The 13881-nt window shown below is 37.8% G+C and overlaps 1 protein-coding gene across 1 annotated transcript in view; it reads left to right on the top strand.

Annotated features, from left to right (window-relative positions):
• The first annotated feature begins 4452 nt into the window (after window positions 1-4452).
• Window positions 4453-13881, top strand: part of LOC129454164 (uncharacterized) — a 51699-nt gene continuing 42270 nt past the window's right edge. The window contains exon 1 of the mRNA XM_073865598.1: window positions 4453-4752. Coding sequence (XP_073721699.1) covers window positions 4476-4752 — 277 coding nt within the window. The 5' untranslated portion in view covers window positions 4453-4475. The remainder of the gene's footprint in view (window positions 4753-13881) is intronic.

The raw sequence follows: 13881 nt of genomic DNA, 5'->3' as shown, positions 1-13881 counted from the left end.
CATCACCCCGTTTGGCCTGTATCAATACCGCCGGATGCCCTTCGGGCTTTGCAATGCGCCCGCCACATTTCAGCGCCTCATGCAGGCCATCATGAGTGACTTAGTTTTCCAGATTGTACTTATATACTTGGATGACTTGTTGGTGTATTCGTCCACCTTTCATGATCATCTAGTAAGATTGGAAACAGTGTTTAAGAGGCTGAAAGAGACAGGGCTGAAAATAAAGGTGGAGAAGTGTCATTTCCTGCAGTCGGAAGTCAGGTTCCTGGGTCATCAAGTCTCAGCACAAGGCGTGAGTACTGATCCTGACAAAATAAGTGCAGTTCGTGAGTGGCCAGTTCCCAGTACTCTTAAGGAGCTCCGATCGTTTTTGGGTTTTTGTAGCTATTATAGGAGATTCATTAAGGGGTTCTCTCAGGTAGCCGGCCCATTGCACGACGTAGTAAATGTGTGCCTTAAAGAGAAAAGCTCAGTCAAGGTAGCTCAGGTTTATAAAAGCTCATGGACCTCCCAGTGTCAAAATGCTTTTAAACAGCTCAAAGACAAGCTTACCAGTGCACCAACCCTTGGGTATGCTGACTTTACGCTCCCTTTTGTTGTAGAAACAGATGCCAGCAACCTTGGGTTGGGGGCAGTTTTGCACCAGAACCAAAATGGTAAACAAACCGTTATAGCTTATGCCAGTAGGAGGTTGAGAGGGGCTGAGAAAAATGATCAAAACTACAGCAGTATGAAGTTGGAGTTGTTAGCACTTAAGTGGGCAGTTACTGAAAAGTTTCGAAGCTACCTACTTGGGTCCAAGTTCACTATCATAACAGACAATAATCCCCTTTGTCACCTCACTACTGCCAAATTAGGTGCTGTTGAACAAAGATGGGCGGCTCAACTGGCAGTTTTCGACTTCAATGTCAAGTACCGCCCAGGACGGTGCAATACTGCAGCTGATGCCCTATCAAGGAGGCCAGGAGTGGATGGACTAGAACCTGAAAGTGAGGATGCGGAGTATGATGGTTGTGTGGCAATCTGTAACTCGCTTAAGAAAGGAACAGCCCTGGGACTAGACTTGCTGGCAGCAGGAGTAGAGCGAGGTGCAGTCAGACAACAACAGGCTTCCTTGGCCATGGACGATGAGGATGTCGGGTGTGAAAATACCCCCACCTTACCAGGATATTCAAAAGCCGAACTACAACAATTTCAGGAATCTGATCCTACACTCAGTGAATTTAAAAAGTTCTGGAATCGGAAAAAGAAGCCTACCCGCCAAGAGAGACTAGGGTTGTCCAAAAGCGTGCGTTCCCTGCTTAAACAGTGGCAAAAGATCAGCGAGAAAGATGGCCTTTGGTACCGTGTAATTGATGATGTGCATGTGGGAGAATGTCACCAGTTGTTGCTACCTACCTGTTTAACTGATCAAGTTCTAAATAATGTTCACAATCAGATGGGACATCAGGGTATTGAGAGGACCCTAGGGCTGTTGAGGCAGAGATGTTTCTGGGGAGGTATGTATGAAGATGTAGAGCGGTGGGTGAAGAAATGTCAGCGATGTGTACTGTCAAAGATGCCGCAGCCCAAAATCAGAGCACCCTGGACACCGTTTGTGGCCTCTCGACCGCTGGAAGTTGTAGCGGTAGACTTCACAACACTTGAACCAGCCACGGATGGGCGAGAAAATGTCCTTGTAGTAACTGATGTGTTCACTAAGTTCAGTCAAGCCTTTCCCACTCGTGACCAGAAGGCAGAGACCACTGCCAAGATCCTTTTACGAGAGTGGTTCTTGAAATATGGAGTCCCACAACGGCTGCACTCTGATCAAGGCAGAAACTTTGAAAGCGCTGTGATTTCTGAGCTCTGCAGGCTGTATGGAGTTAAAAAGACTCGCACGACACCGCACCACCCCCAAGGAAACCCTCAATGTGAGAGGTTTAATCGGACCATTCATGACCTCCTAAAGTCTCTGCCACCCGAAAAGAAGCGCAGATGGCCTGAACATTTATCTGAGCTTGTATATGCATATAATGTGACCCCACACTCATCTACAGGCTACTCACCGTACTATCTGCTGTTCGGGATCCATCCTCATCTGCCGATTGATGCTCTTCTGGGTCAAGAACCTGAAACAAACAATGGACCAGATTGGTTAGTAGTGCACCAGGAGCGTCTCAGAGAAGCACATACTCGAGCTAAGGAATATGCAGAGAGAAAGGCTGTGGAGAGAGCAATGCACCAAGATGAGAAAGTATACTGCCCTGTTGTAGAGATTGGACAGTGTGTGTATTTGCGACATCGACCACCTGGCAGAAATAAGATTCAGGATGCATGGTCATCCACCGTGTACACAGTGGTAGAGATTCAGGGAACCACGTACACAGTAGAGCCTGTTGGAGGGGGCCCAGTTAAAAGAATGCACCGATGTAATCTCAGACCTTGTGAAAGTCCAGTCCCAGTGCCCATGCCCAGGAGTCGGAAACCCCCTACAAGAGAGGTATCTGCTTCAGTCTCTGAGTCCGAAGTGCCATCATTAGAGGCAGAATGTGTCTTGGTGGAGGAAATCCATGGTCCCAGGGAAGTACAGACAGTGACTCAAGTATCTGAAGGTCCAGAACTGCCAGTTCCTGAGCCTGAAGCCTGTTTCAGTAATGAGAGTCCTGAAGAAAATAATGTCTTTTCAGAAGGTTGTGAGGTACCTGATGATTCCTTGACGGCCAGTCCAGTATCACTCGAGCCGGAGACTGAAAGTGATTACTTACCTGTTGAAAGTCCGGTGGCGAGTCCTGTGCCAACTCCTAGAAAGAAAAGGGAGAAAGGTGATGAGTTAGAAGTGCCTTGTCCTGCACCTAGAAAAACACAAAGAGAAACAGCAGGGCAACACAGTAACCCAAACAGATTACCTAGATCAGCTTGCAATGCAGTTACCTTTAGTCCTGATGTGCTGTCCCAAGTGTTAGCTGGCATGGTTCTTTATACATCAGGAAAGTTGCAAGGTGGGCTAAATGATTAGTGTCTGTAGTCACCGAGGACGTTGACTAACAGCAGGGGAGAGTGTAACCAGGTCAAAAAGAGAACATGTAAATCATAAAAGAATATGTGATTTATCTTATTTAAGCCCTGTGTTAAGTGTCCTGTGCATAAAATGTGTATAAATGCCTTTTTTAATGTGTTGCTGAAATGTTACGCTGGCCCTTTAAGAAACGGGACTGTAATGCTGCGGGAAGTTTTTTGTTTACTTCCTGTGTACAGCGTGATTCACAACGCAGTTTAGAGAGTGCACGTGCAGTGGGGATTATAGCATCCAACACAAAAAAACACAAAATAAGAATACTATAGTGAGATATAGTGAAGCTAAAAGCTTTTGAGTGTTTTATTTTATTTGGATGGCTGTGTATTTTGCTGATTGACGGCGATTTCTGTTGAGATACAACTCGTGTGGTGTGTAAATAGCACGAAATTGATTCTCAAAGAAGCGTAAGTGTTAACCTATAATCTGTATACAAAGAGTTTTGAGACAATTTTGTGTATAATGTTATGTGGACCAGTGATATTGAAACATGGTTATTCTGTTTAATTAAGAGGGGAGAAAGTGCTTCGTAAGCCTTCTGTGTGTTTCCTGGGGAGTGTGAAGCATCAGAGTAAGTGTTGTCTATCTTTAAATAATTTCACAAAAGGGGTTCATGTGTCATGTACATGCATGTTTTATTGAAATGAGTGCAATTATAGTGTTGCTTTCATGTCATGTGTTCCAAATGTAAAAGGAAAGTTCTGTATTCTGTTTGTTTTATATATGCAGAGAAAGAACGAGTCTGTCATATGCTGTGATAGTGTGTGCATGTGTCAGAGGGGTGATAAAAAGTAAGTTTGAGACATTGTATTTTATTTCATTTTCTCTATTAGCTTATTTTGAAGTTATTTACTGTGATGTAACACTGATGTTTAAGTGTAAGAGAAAGTGTTATGTGGTGTAATGATACTTTTAATGTGTAAGCTGTATTAATCACACAAAAAGACGTAACATGTTATGAATGACTGTGTTTTCATGTATTCTCATGTTACTCAAGCAGCCTTATTTAGTCTTCTTTGCATTCAGGTGTTATATTCATGTGTCTGTTTGTTTTCTAAAAAAGGGCTGCTACCGTTGTCTATGTTAGCTAGTTAAACAAAGAGAATTCTGTCTTTTACTAAAAAGAAGGACATACACATTGTGATAAGAGAAGCAAACTTTATTGTTTTATTTTATTTCCACAAACTTTATTTACAAGCTTTACCTTTCCATCTCTACAACTCCAAAGTTTGCAAAATTAATGCTGCACTGCCTAACGTGCAGTCTGAAATAAAAGATCCCCGTTTAAATTTTATATCCTGTGTCCGGTGTTATCACTAATCCATTTCCCGGGCCACAGAGATTTTCAGTGTCCCTAACATTGGATAACTTTAATGTAACCTGTAATGAACTGAATATTTGTGCTGTTAGGGGGACACTGATGAGTGTGTACTGCGATTACTCAAACATCAACATCACAACTGGGTTCTGGTTCAGTCAGAAACAGAGAACAAACTGGAGAAACAAAGATGAACCTGAAGATTTGACTTTAGATTCAGATTACTCACGACGAGTGGATCAAGAGATCACTAAAGATTACTCAGAGCTTACAATAAGAGATCCGAGAGAGAGAGACAGTGGAGAATATCAGCTCATGTTCATTATGAAGGATGGAGTTAAACATCTCAGCTCAGTCACAGTCAATCTAACAGTTTCAGGTACATTTACATTCTCATCAGTCCAGTTAAACTCTTTTCATTTCTCATCTAATGTAAGGTTTTGATTATTTAGGTTTACAGGTGAAGATGAATCCTGAATCTACAGGACAGCGAGTAAAACTGAGCTGTGATTCCTCCTGCTCTTTAACATATAAATATAAATATAATTACTTCTGGTACAAGAATGGACAACCTTTTAAAAATAGTCAAAGCATATTTGTGTCATCCAGTGAAAACACTGACAGTTATTACTGCTCTGAGTCTTTTTCAGATTTCTCTTCATCTGTGTGTGAGTCTGACATTTATAAAACATTTATATTAAAATGGAAGAACAAACTTTGCAGTTTTCTTGTTGATTCATATACAGTATGAGTGTGTTTGTAATTGATTGTGAATGTTACAGCAGTATTTTGTGACTCTTTCAGGTCTTTCTAACAGTAGCTGTTGGGGTGTGACTTACACCTCTAGAAGTGTTTGTGCTTTAGTGGGATCCACAGTAGATATTCACTCTTCATACTCACATCCCACTGGATATACAGTAAATAAAACATACTGGTATTACTTTTATCGTAGTGAATCCAGAGATCTGCGTGATGTTCAGTTTTCTGGTCGTGTGGAGTTTGTGGGAAACACACTGAGAATCAAAGACGTCAACATGAGTGACACTGGAGATTATCAGTTCAGGTTCATCACTAACACATCAGATGTAGTTTCTGGTTCTCTTGGAGTCCATCTTATTGTTACAGGTAACTGCTTATAATAAACTCTCTGTAAAGCTGCTTTCACTGATCAGATTTAATGAATATATTTATGATACAGATTTAGGGTCCTTACAATTTTTGTAATCTTTTGTTAAACGATGAGTAGATTACATTTTAAATATTAAAATATCAATGCTATCAATCATTTGAGTTATTCATCTAAAATTTCATCTCGTCTGAACGCTGTATGATGTTTATGTTGTGAATGTTACATGTTACATTAAAGTTGTCCATTGTGAAAATAATATGATGTGTTTTGTACTGCATATATGATGCTGCTGTATCTGAATGGCTTCATTAGTTGGACTATCCAGTTTACCAGCTTGCAAGCATGGTTGATCGGATGCTGTTAAATAGTGTGAATATGTTGGTCAAGCAGTCAGACCAGCAGCAAACCAGCACTTATCAGTCTAATCCAGTATTAAAACTGAAGCTGGTATAAACTGGTTTTATGAGTTGTTACACATTCTGTCTAAGTGTGCGATTTGTGACAAACTTGCAAAGTTGATCAAGAATTTATGTTGATATTGAGGACACTCATCACAGAAGTCTTCAAATTTAAAACAAATAAACTAATCAACATTTGACATTGATCAAAAAAGTTAATAAAATATGCTCTTAGATAAAACTGTTTTTAATCACTTCAAATGTTGACTGTATATTTATGTTGAACTCGTGTGTTTGACAGATGCTTTTATTCAAAGCATTTTGAACTGCTTTCACATTATATATTTTATTTGTATGTGTGTGTTTGACTGCATAACTTTGCCATTATTCACATCATACTGAATTGAGTGGAATCAAACATTTCAGACCTAACTTTGTAAAGTAGTTGATGTGAACTCTGTTATATGAAATTTCAGATACACAAGTGAGAAGCAGCCCAGACCCTGTGATAGATGGAGAAAAAGTGATATTAAGCTGTTCAACTGAATGCACTCTGGATAACAAACATACTTACATCTGGTATAAGAATGGACAACAGGTAACAGATGGATTGACATTATTAAACAAGTTGTACCTGGACTCAATCAACAGTGAGGAGCTACAAGAGTATTCCTGTACTGTAAGAGGTAACACAACATCACATCATACATCTGTTATATAAGAGATAGTTTCTGTCCTTCATGCTGATTGGTTTATTCACAGCTATGACATCATCACTGAGCTACTTTCATTGTGCAGCACTCATAGCTGATCATAAATATTGTGTCAGTTATAGTTTATATGTCAAACACTTCAGTATATCTCATAATGAAATAAACATTTGTGTCATTATTATTTTTATTTTATAGCAATTTGTTTTATTAAAAGATTTCATACATTTGTCTCTGTGTCAGTCTGTAAGTCACGGGTTAAAGGTCATTGCTCTTCAGTTGTGATGATATTCATAATGTAGCACAGCCTCTCATAACTGCATTCAGGTGATCTATTTGATAGATTTACTGTATTGATTTTAACATCATGAGTCTTTGTCATTTAAGATAAAGAGTAAAAAGTTATTTTCTGATTTTTTGGGGGTTTTTCTTTTTTTGGGGGGTGTCTTTCTTCAGAATCAATGAACAAAACCAATAAAACAACTGACAGAAACAATGAAGAAATGGACAGTTCAGTGTTTCTCTCTCTGTTGGTGTTTCTGCCTCAGTTTCTCATTATAGGAGCTGTATGGATCTGGTAAGTAAAAATATCAAGTAAAACTCAAAACTGCATAACATACAGTGAATATTCTGATATGAATTCAGATTGTAAGAGTGTGAATTTTGACCCTACAGGTTTTTCATCAGAATGAATAAATTGAAACCATCTAAAAACAAAACTGATGACAAACAAATAGAGGTGAGAAAATCTGTATATCTGAATGTTTAATAAACTAATGGTCAGATTTTATAACATTATCTCTTTCTGTGTGTTTGTCATTGTTAGATGTTGCAGGTCTGTGAGTAGATCAGCTGTCTGTCCATCAGAACTACTGGAGTGATGTCACAACTCTCTTTATGACATCATCACCTTAACAGTCTCTCAGCAGTGACATCAGTGATGCAGTGATGTCATATACAGTGACATATTAATGACAGCTCAGTGTAAATAATCTAATGTTCAAATAGATGAATTATTCATTGAAGTATTGAGTTTATCATTCAACAGTCTTGTGTCAGTGTCAGATCAACTGTAACATCACAATACATAAATCCTGTAAAAACTTTGCTATAGTGCATCTTTATGTAGATGATACTGTGATCTACTTTCATCTTCACTATAAGTCAGGCTGTTATTCAACTCAATGCTGTTTTTAGTTAGGTTAAGATTTTATTACAGGGCTGTGCTTTAATCTTGCAGTTAGGAAAGAATTTGTTCAGTTTATTTTAAAATGTTTTGGACTATGGGGACATTATTTACATGCTTGTTGCTTTCACTTCATTTCACAGTTTAGACACTGACTGTGTATCATAGCTTTTTATATTTTATAATTCATTGTCATTGTTGTATATTTTATAATACAGTCTCTTGGTTTCATTAAGCTTGAGCAGACTGCAGCATTGATTTATTTCTTTAAGCCATATTCATGTATTTACTTTTTTGTCTTCTTTCACTTATAAACAGACTCTTCAGTGTATTTAGGTTTCATTCAAAACTAAGTAGAAAATATTTTGCTTATTCTGCATTCTGGTCATGAATTAATCCTCAGAATATAACAACAGCTTGATAATTTTATTACCATTGGAAAGTTTAAAGCACATATTAAAAGTTTAATATATATATATATATAAAATATAAAAAGTTTATAAAGAATTTTATCTGTTATAAGAGTGTGTTATTGCAATTTTTGGGCTGGATTTTGTATAAATACATTTGCATAACATTTCAGTATTTACATAGTATTAAAAGTCTAAAATAGTGAATTCTCTATTTGTATTGTTTTTAATTTCATCTTTGTGTAATAATGTGTCTTCTCTGCAAGGTCTCACTCAAAAAGAGTTGGGAGACTTAGTTAAATAAAGATGACTAACCTAATTTCTTAGGTTAATTTGCTCACCTATTTCAGGTAAAATCAACATCAATGCGCAGAGGATTCACACATTACAATAAAGAAAATATTAAGATGCAGTAATTTTCTTGAAACATCACAGTAACCGTGTACATGTCTGTGTTTAGTTGACTTCATCATTTAGGTTAGATGTAATCAGTTCACCCAATACAGCCGAGTCAACTGCCTCTAGTGGACAAAAACAACACTGCACCAAATATACAAGAGTCTCTCTGTGGTGTACAGATCAAAATGATTTCCAAAGTGAATTCACTAAATAACACAAAACAAAGTCATGTTTAATTTAAAGGGGTCACATCAACTTAAAAATTCTGTCTACATTGTTGAACTTTCACAGTTTATTAAAATAATGTTCCCAAAACTGTCACTGGGCCAGTACTCTTTGTAAAGACCCCATTTAGGTACAGATATGTGGTGTCAGTATGAACCTCGAGGTATTAATATGAACTCTTTATGTGCACAGGTGTACTTTTTAAAAGGGTACCGCCCCAGTGACATCTAGAGATCATTTATAACATTTGTTTCTGACAGTGTATGGATTATATTATTACTGGGAAACATGAAGACATGATGCACCAGGCATGGATTAACGCACGGGCCTACTGGGCACTTGCCCAGGGCACTGGACCAGCAGGGGGCCCTGTCAAATTTACTGTGTCTTTTATTTTCAAATAAATATTCTAATTTTAATTTTTTTTCTAGTATTAACTAGTAAATAAATCAAATAAATAATTTTAATGTATTGCTGCGCTTTTGGGAGGGATATCTAGAGGCGAGTGAAAAGCGTAATATAAAAGTCACGCGTAGAAGCCGGTAACTCAAAAACCAAAACAAATATGAGTTTAAAACCACAACCAAGTAGATCAATGATAAGAAAGCACAAAAAGGACAGCTTTTCCTCAACCTGCCAGTCATCAACTGTGAAGGAGAACGTTCATTTTCTCTAATGGCAAGAGTAAAAAACGAACCAATAAGCAAAATGTGTCAAGGACGTCTAAATTCACTGTCTTTAATGGCCATTAAATGCGATCTTGTGAGGGAACTGGATTTTGATGATGTTGTGGAAGCGTTTTCTCTGAGGAAATCGAGAAAGATAACCCTTAGCTAAGATAAATTTAAACCAACTTTAAACTCGCGTTTTTAAATTTAGCTAGCAGCTAGCGTTTTTTTCCGTGCTAAAAAACGGCGCTCTGGGTTTTATTCGCGCTCAGCGCCAAGAGTTAAAAAATATTCAACTTTGAGTGAAAAGCTCAGCTCGTCAATGTCAGTTCTCACACGGCCATCCAATTACAGTGGAGGAGGGGCGGGACATTACAACAGCAACCAATCGGCTCACAGCTAAAGTATCACAGCTACCAAAGCGCTCGGCTGAAAAACAGCTGGCATTCGGCGTCCTCAAGGCGTTTTCAGCTGCGTTTTAAAGTTTTGGTGTGTCCAGCCCCTAAATGTCTGTGGTGAATGACAGTTACACATGAAATGTAATGAAATGTCTGTTAAATGTAGAAATGTAAAATATTTATGCAATTTTCTCCTGTGATATGATTTGGAGAGGTCAGAATCTTTTTGATTGAGTATGTTGTCCAGTATGTTGTATGTTGACAGATATTGGTGAGATATAAACCAATTTGTGGTGTGAAAGTTTATAATATTATGTGCATTCTCTCCAAGCGTATTAGTGTCATTGTTAATCCTGTAAGATGGGGCATACAGGCAGAGGCGAACCAACACTTGAGCCCTGTGCATACAGGTGCAACACTGTTGCCCAAAAAATTGGTAAAGGGGGCCTTTGGGACATCCGTGCCCAGGGCACATCATCACCATAATCCGTCCCTGTGATGCACTGCTGTAAATCTACCACATAAAGACTTCAAGTTTATTCCAGGAGAGGGCGACACACAACAGAGTCTAATGTACTACAACATACACAAACAATGAGTCCTCAGAAACAGAGAGAGACTCTTAGAGTTTAGATTGACAGAAATTGTGAAAGAAGTAAACTAACTTGAAATTTTATTGTAAGTTATGTCCATATTAATTCACTAAAGTGCACTGTTAGACATTTCTGTAAATTTTACAGCTATTTACTGTATATCACTTAGTATAATACTGCAAACTATTTATACAGTAAATAACTGTAATAATACCTGTAATTCACATTGCATTATGGGAATTTTCTGACATTAAACATCATATACAGAAATTTAAATGAAAGCCAAGCCAGCTATAACAATCATATCATGATAGATCTGCAGGATAATGAGATTACATTTAGACAAGTGCAGGATGATAAACATCAATGTTTGTTTGCAGGTTCATTTGGCTCTACACAGACCGCTTGGTGATGTCAAAGTACGAAAGTGATTAAAAGCAAACTTCTGTGTGTGATTTCTCAAATCGCTTCACATCTATTAATAAAATGTCAAAAAACGATGTTACACATCCTCACTCTTTTTTTAAAGTGCGTATGAAATCCTTCACTTTTCTAGTGGGGATGTTTTTAAATTAAGTAGCAAAATAAATGTACCATATAATAATTTGCAAGGTAACAACTGTTAAGAAGCTATAATGCCATGTACAAAATTTGTGTGTTTCCCCTTTAAGAGCAGTCAGTCTGCCTCTGTGTCCCGCCCACTTCTGTGATTGACAGCCTACATGCTGCTGCTGCTACTACTGCAGCAGTTTCACTAGATACAGCTTCTCAAATAGTCATTCTAAGCACATTGTGTATTTATTTATGTCAAACAATCTCACAGCCACAACGTTAACCACTAAAGGAAACATATAAATAAATCACAGGTGAACACAGACATATTATTCTCAGCAAGTCTGTACAAACACTGCAATAGTTTAAAGGAGCGGTGAATCAAATACTCAATTTTAACTTGATAATTTGTTATAAAAGAGGTCATCATAGTTAAAGCAACACTATGTAGTTTTTTTACCTTTAAATAATGTCTCTAAAATTATTTCAGTGATAGAACAACTTTTAACTGGACAAACTGTACTGTTGCTGCAACCTGAGCAGCCTCCTAGCTGCTACAAGCACATTCTGAAAGTGGCTGTGGAGGGTAGGAAACACAGCTCCGCCCCTCCCCCTGCCTGCAGAAGAGTGTCTGATACCAGGCACTGTTGCGCTTTTCAACCACATGCGGGAGCTGTAAGTCATTTTTACATGAAAACTACATAGTGTTGCTTTAAATGAACATCCTGTAAGTTTCAGAACTGAAAACGTCCATGCTACTAAAATATAACCGTTTGCACTAAGTCAGTATTACAGCAGAGTGTGGAATTCGGAGAAATATGACATCAAAGTAGAATTGAAGCACCTCCCCAAATCCAATTAAAATGACCACTTTTGTAGCCCCGCCCACAGCTCGTGTTACACACGTGTTTCTCAACAATCAGTAAACATGTCTTTAAAGATTGCCAAATGTAACCAAACTGACTTTTAAATACATTTTTTCTGAGAGACTTTTATTTTGACGCGGTGATCTGTTATGATAGAGTAACCATGGAAACGGAGTCTTGGGTTGTGGAAGAACTGCGTGGGAACAACACAGACGCTGGATAACGGAGGCTCAGAACATAACATTAGGAATGCGTGGATAAAGGTTGTTTTTGAAGAAGTTCCAGCTCGCGTGGGGAGAGTTTGATTACTTTGTGTACTGCGGATTCATTTTTAAAGAAGCAAGTCGATGCTGGATTTTCAGAGAGACTGTGATTAAAAGCATCACTAATATTGGATCTAACAAAAATGACACAGCAGTATACACAGTGAGTAAAATATTTTACTTTATTTAAGTTACTGTGTTTCACTATTGCTTTGTTAGAAGAGATCGCTTGATATGTCCTGTTGTAACATCCGTGTCTAAACACATGTTTGACTGTTTTAATTTACTAAAAACATTAAACGATTAATAAAGGTACAACACTTAACAATACGACTGTAATATAACGATAGAAATATACAAAGTTAGTGATGAGGAAGGAGGAGAATTTAGATTCTGATGCCCGCTTACTGTGTTGTATACGGTAATTTTAGGCAAGTTGCGTTTGAAAGGTCCAACAGTCAACAAAGCTTTTTTTATCATATAACTGTGGTATGTATTGTTACGTGTATCTAAGAGCAACCTCACAAGCACAATATAAATATACAAAGTTATTGATAAGGATTTATCAGCCGCAGTTTAGATTCTGATGCGCGCTTACTGTGTTGTTTAAGGTAATTTAGTCACGTCGAGTTTAAAGTTTTGTTTCTACTTTACTATACGTATTGTCATTTATGTGTATCATATTTAGCACCTGGAATCTTTTGTGGCTCAAACATATTTGTGTTCGGCTGCTATTTTTACACATTAATGTTTTTAAAACTTTCCCCACATGTAATGACGGGGAATGAAGCTGTCCAATCGTAGCAGTGGGTGTTTACGTCCAGGTCTTCAATGCGGCCCGCCCCTTCAAACGAAGCTTTTCTCCAGAGAGCCACTAATCCATGTTACAAAATAGCCTATTACTTATTGCTTTTGATGTTTTTGAATGTAAAACATGCGAACATTATAAGTAGACAACAGTATAAAACAATAAAATCGACATATTCACCGCCCCTTTAATGTAAAACACTCCAGCACATGTACTTGCTGGTTTTAAAGGCGATAAACCAAACTCCTAGACTTGCTAACCAAAGGCAAGAAAACTTTACAACTGATGAGTATCCTAACTTTGCCATCTCATCGTGTTTAAAATGTTAGGTTTCTTCAGCCCATCTAAAGGTAATGAAGCTGTTGAGACACAGTTCTGAGTCTCCATCAATAACAGAAACACCATCACCAGCAACACAAGCACTGCTAGCTCAACCAATGACCCTCTACAATACTGGCCAATATTTACCCATTACACATTATATTTGTGTTGTCAAGGTGATACACAATGGGTACAATGATACAATGATACACAAATAATAACTGAGAGAGTGTGAAGAGTGAGCAGGAAATTTAAACCCGAATTGGATATCTAGTGGATTGATAACAGAATGATTTCAGTGAATTGGGAATCAAATCCACTCATACATGCTGAGTTTTTTGTGCCCTAAAGGGGAGCCCGTGAGAGATGATGAGCAGTGGCTCAAGTCATATAAGACGTTAATTGCCGTTATATACTCTCGACTAATATTCAAATCATATGCGGAATAATGTGTGCATCTTTGAATAACTGTAAGAATACAGTTAATCCTTAAAAATAATTTTTGTCAAAGTTTTGAGAAATAATAATGTTGTGAGGATATATATTGCCATATTGCAGTTGAATACTCTCGTTTATAATATG

This window comes from Misgurnus anguillicaudatus, unplaced genomic scaffold (genome assembly GCF_027580225.2).
Source record: "Misgurnus anguillicaudatus unplaced genomic scaffold, ASM2758022v2 HiC_scaffold_32, whole genome shotgun sequence".
In the NCBI taxonomy this organism is placed as follows: domain Eukaryota; kingdom Metazoa; phylum Chordata; class Actinopteri; order Cypriniformes; family Cobitidae; genus Misgurnus; species Misgurnus anguillicaudatus.
This window is presented reverse-complemented; position numbering and strand designations above follow the sequence as displayed.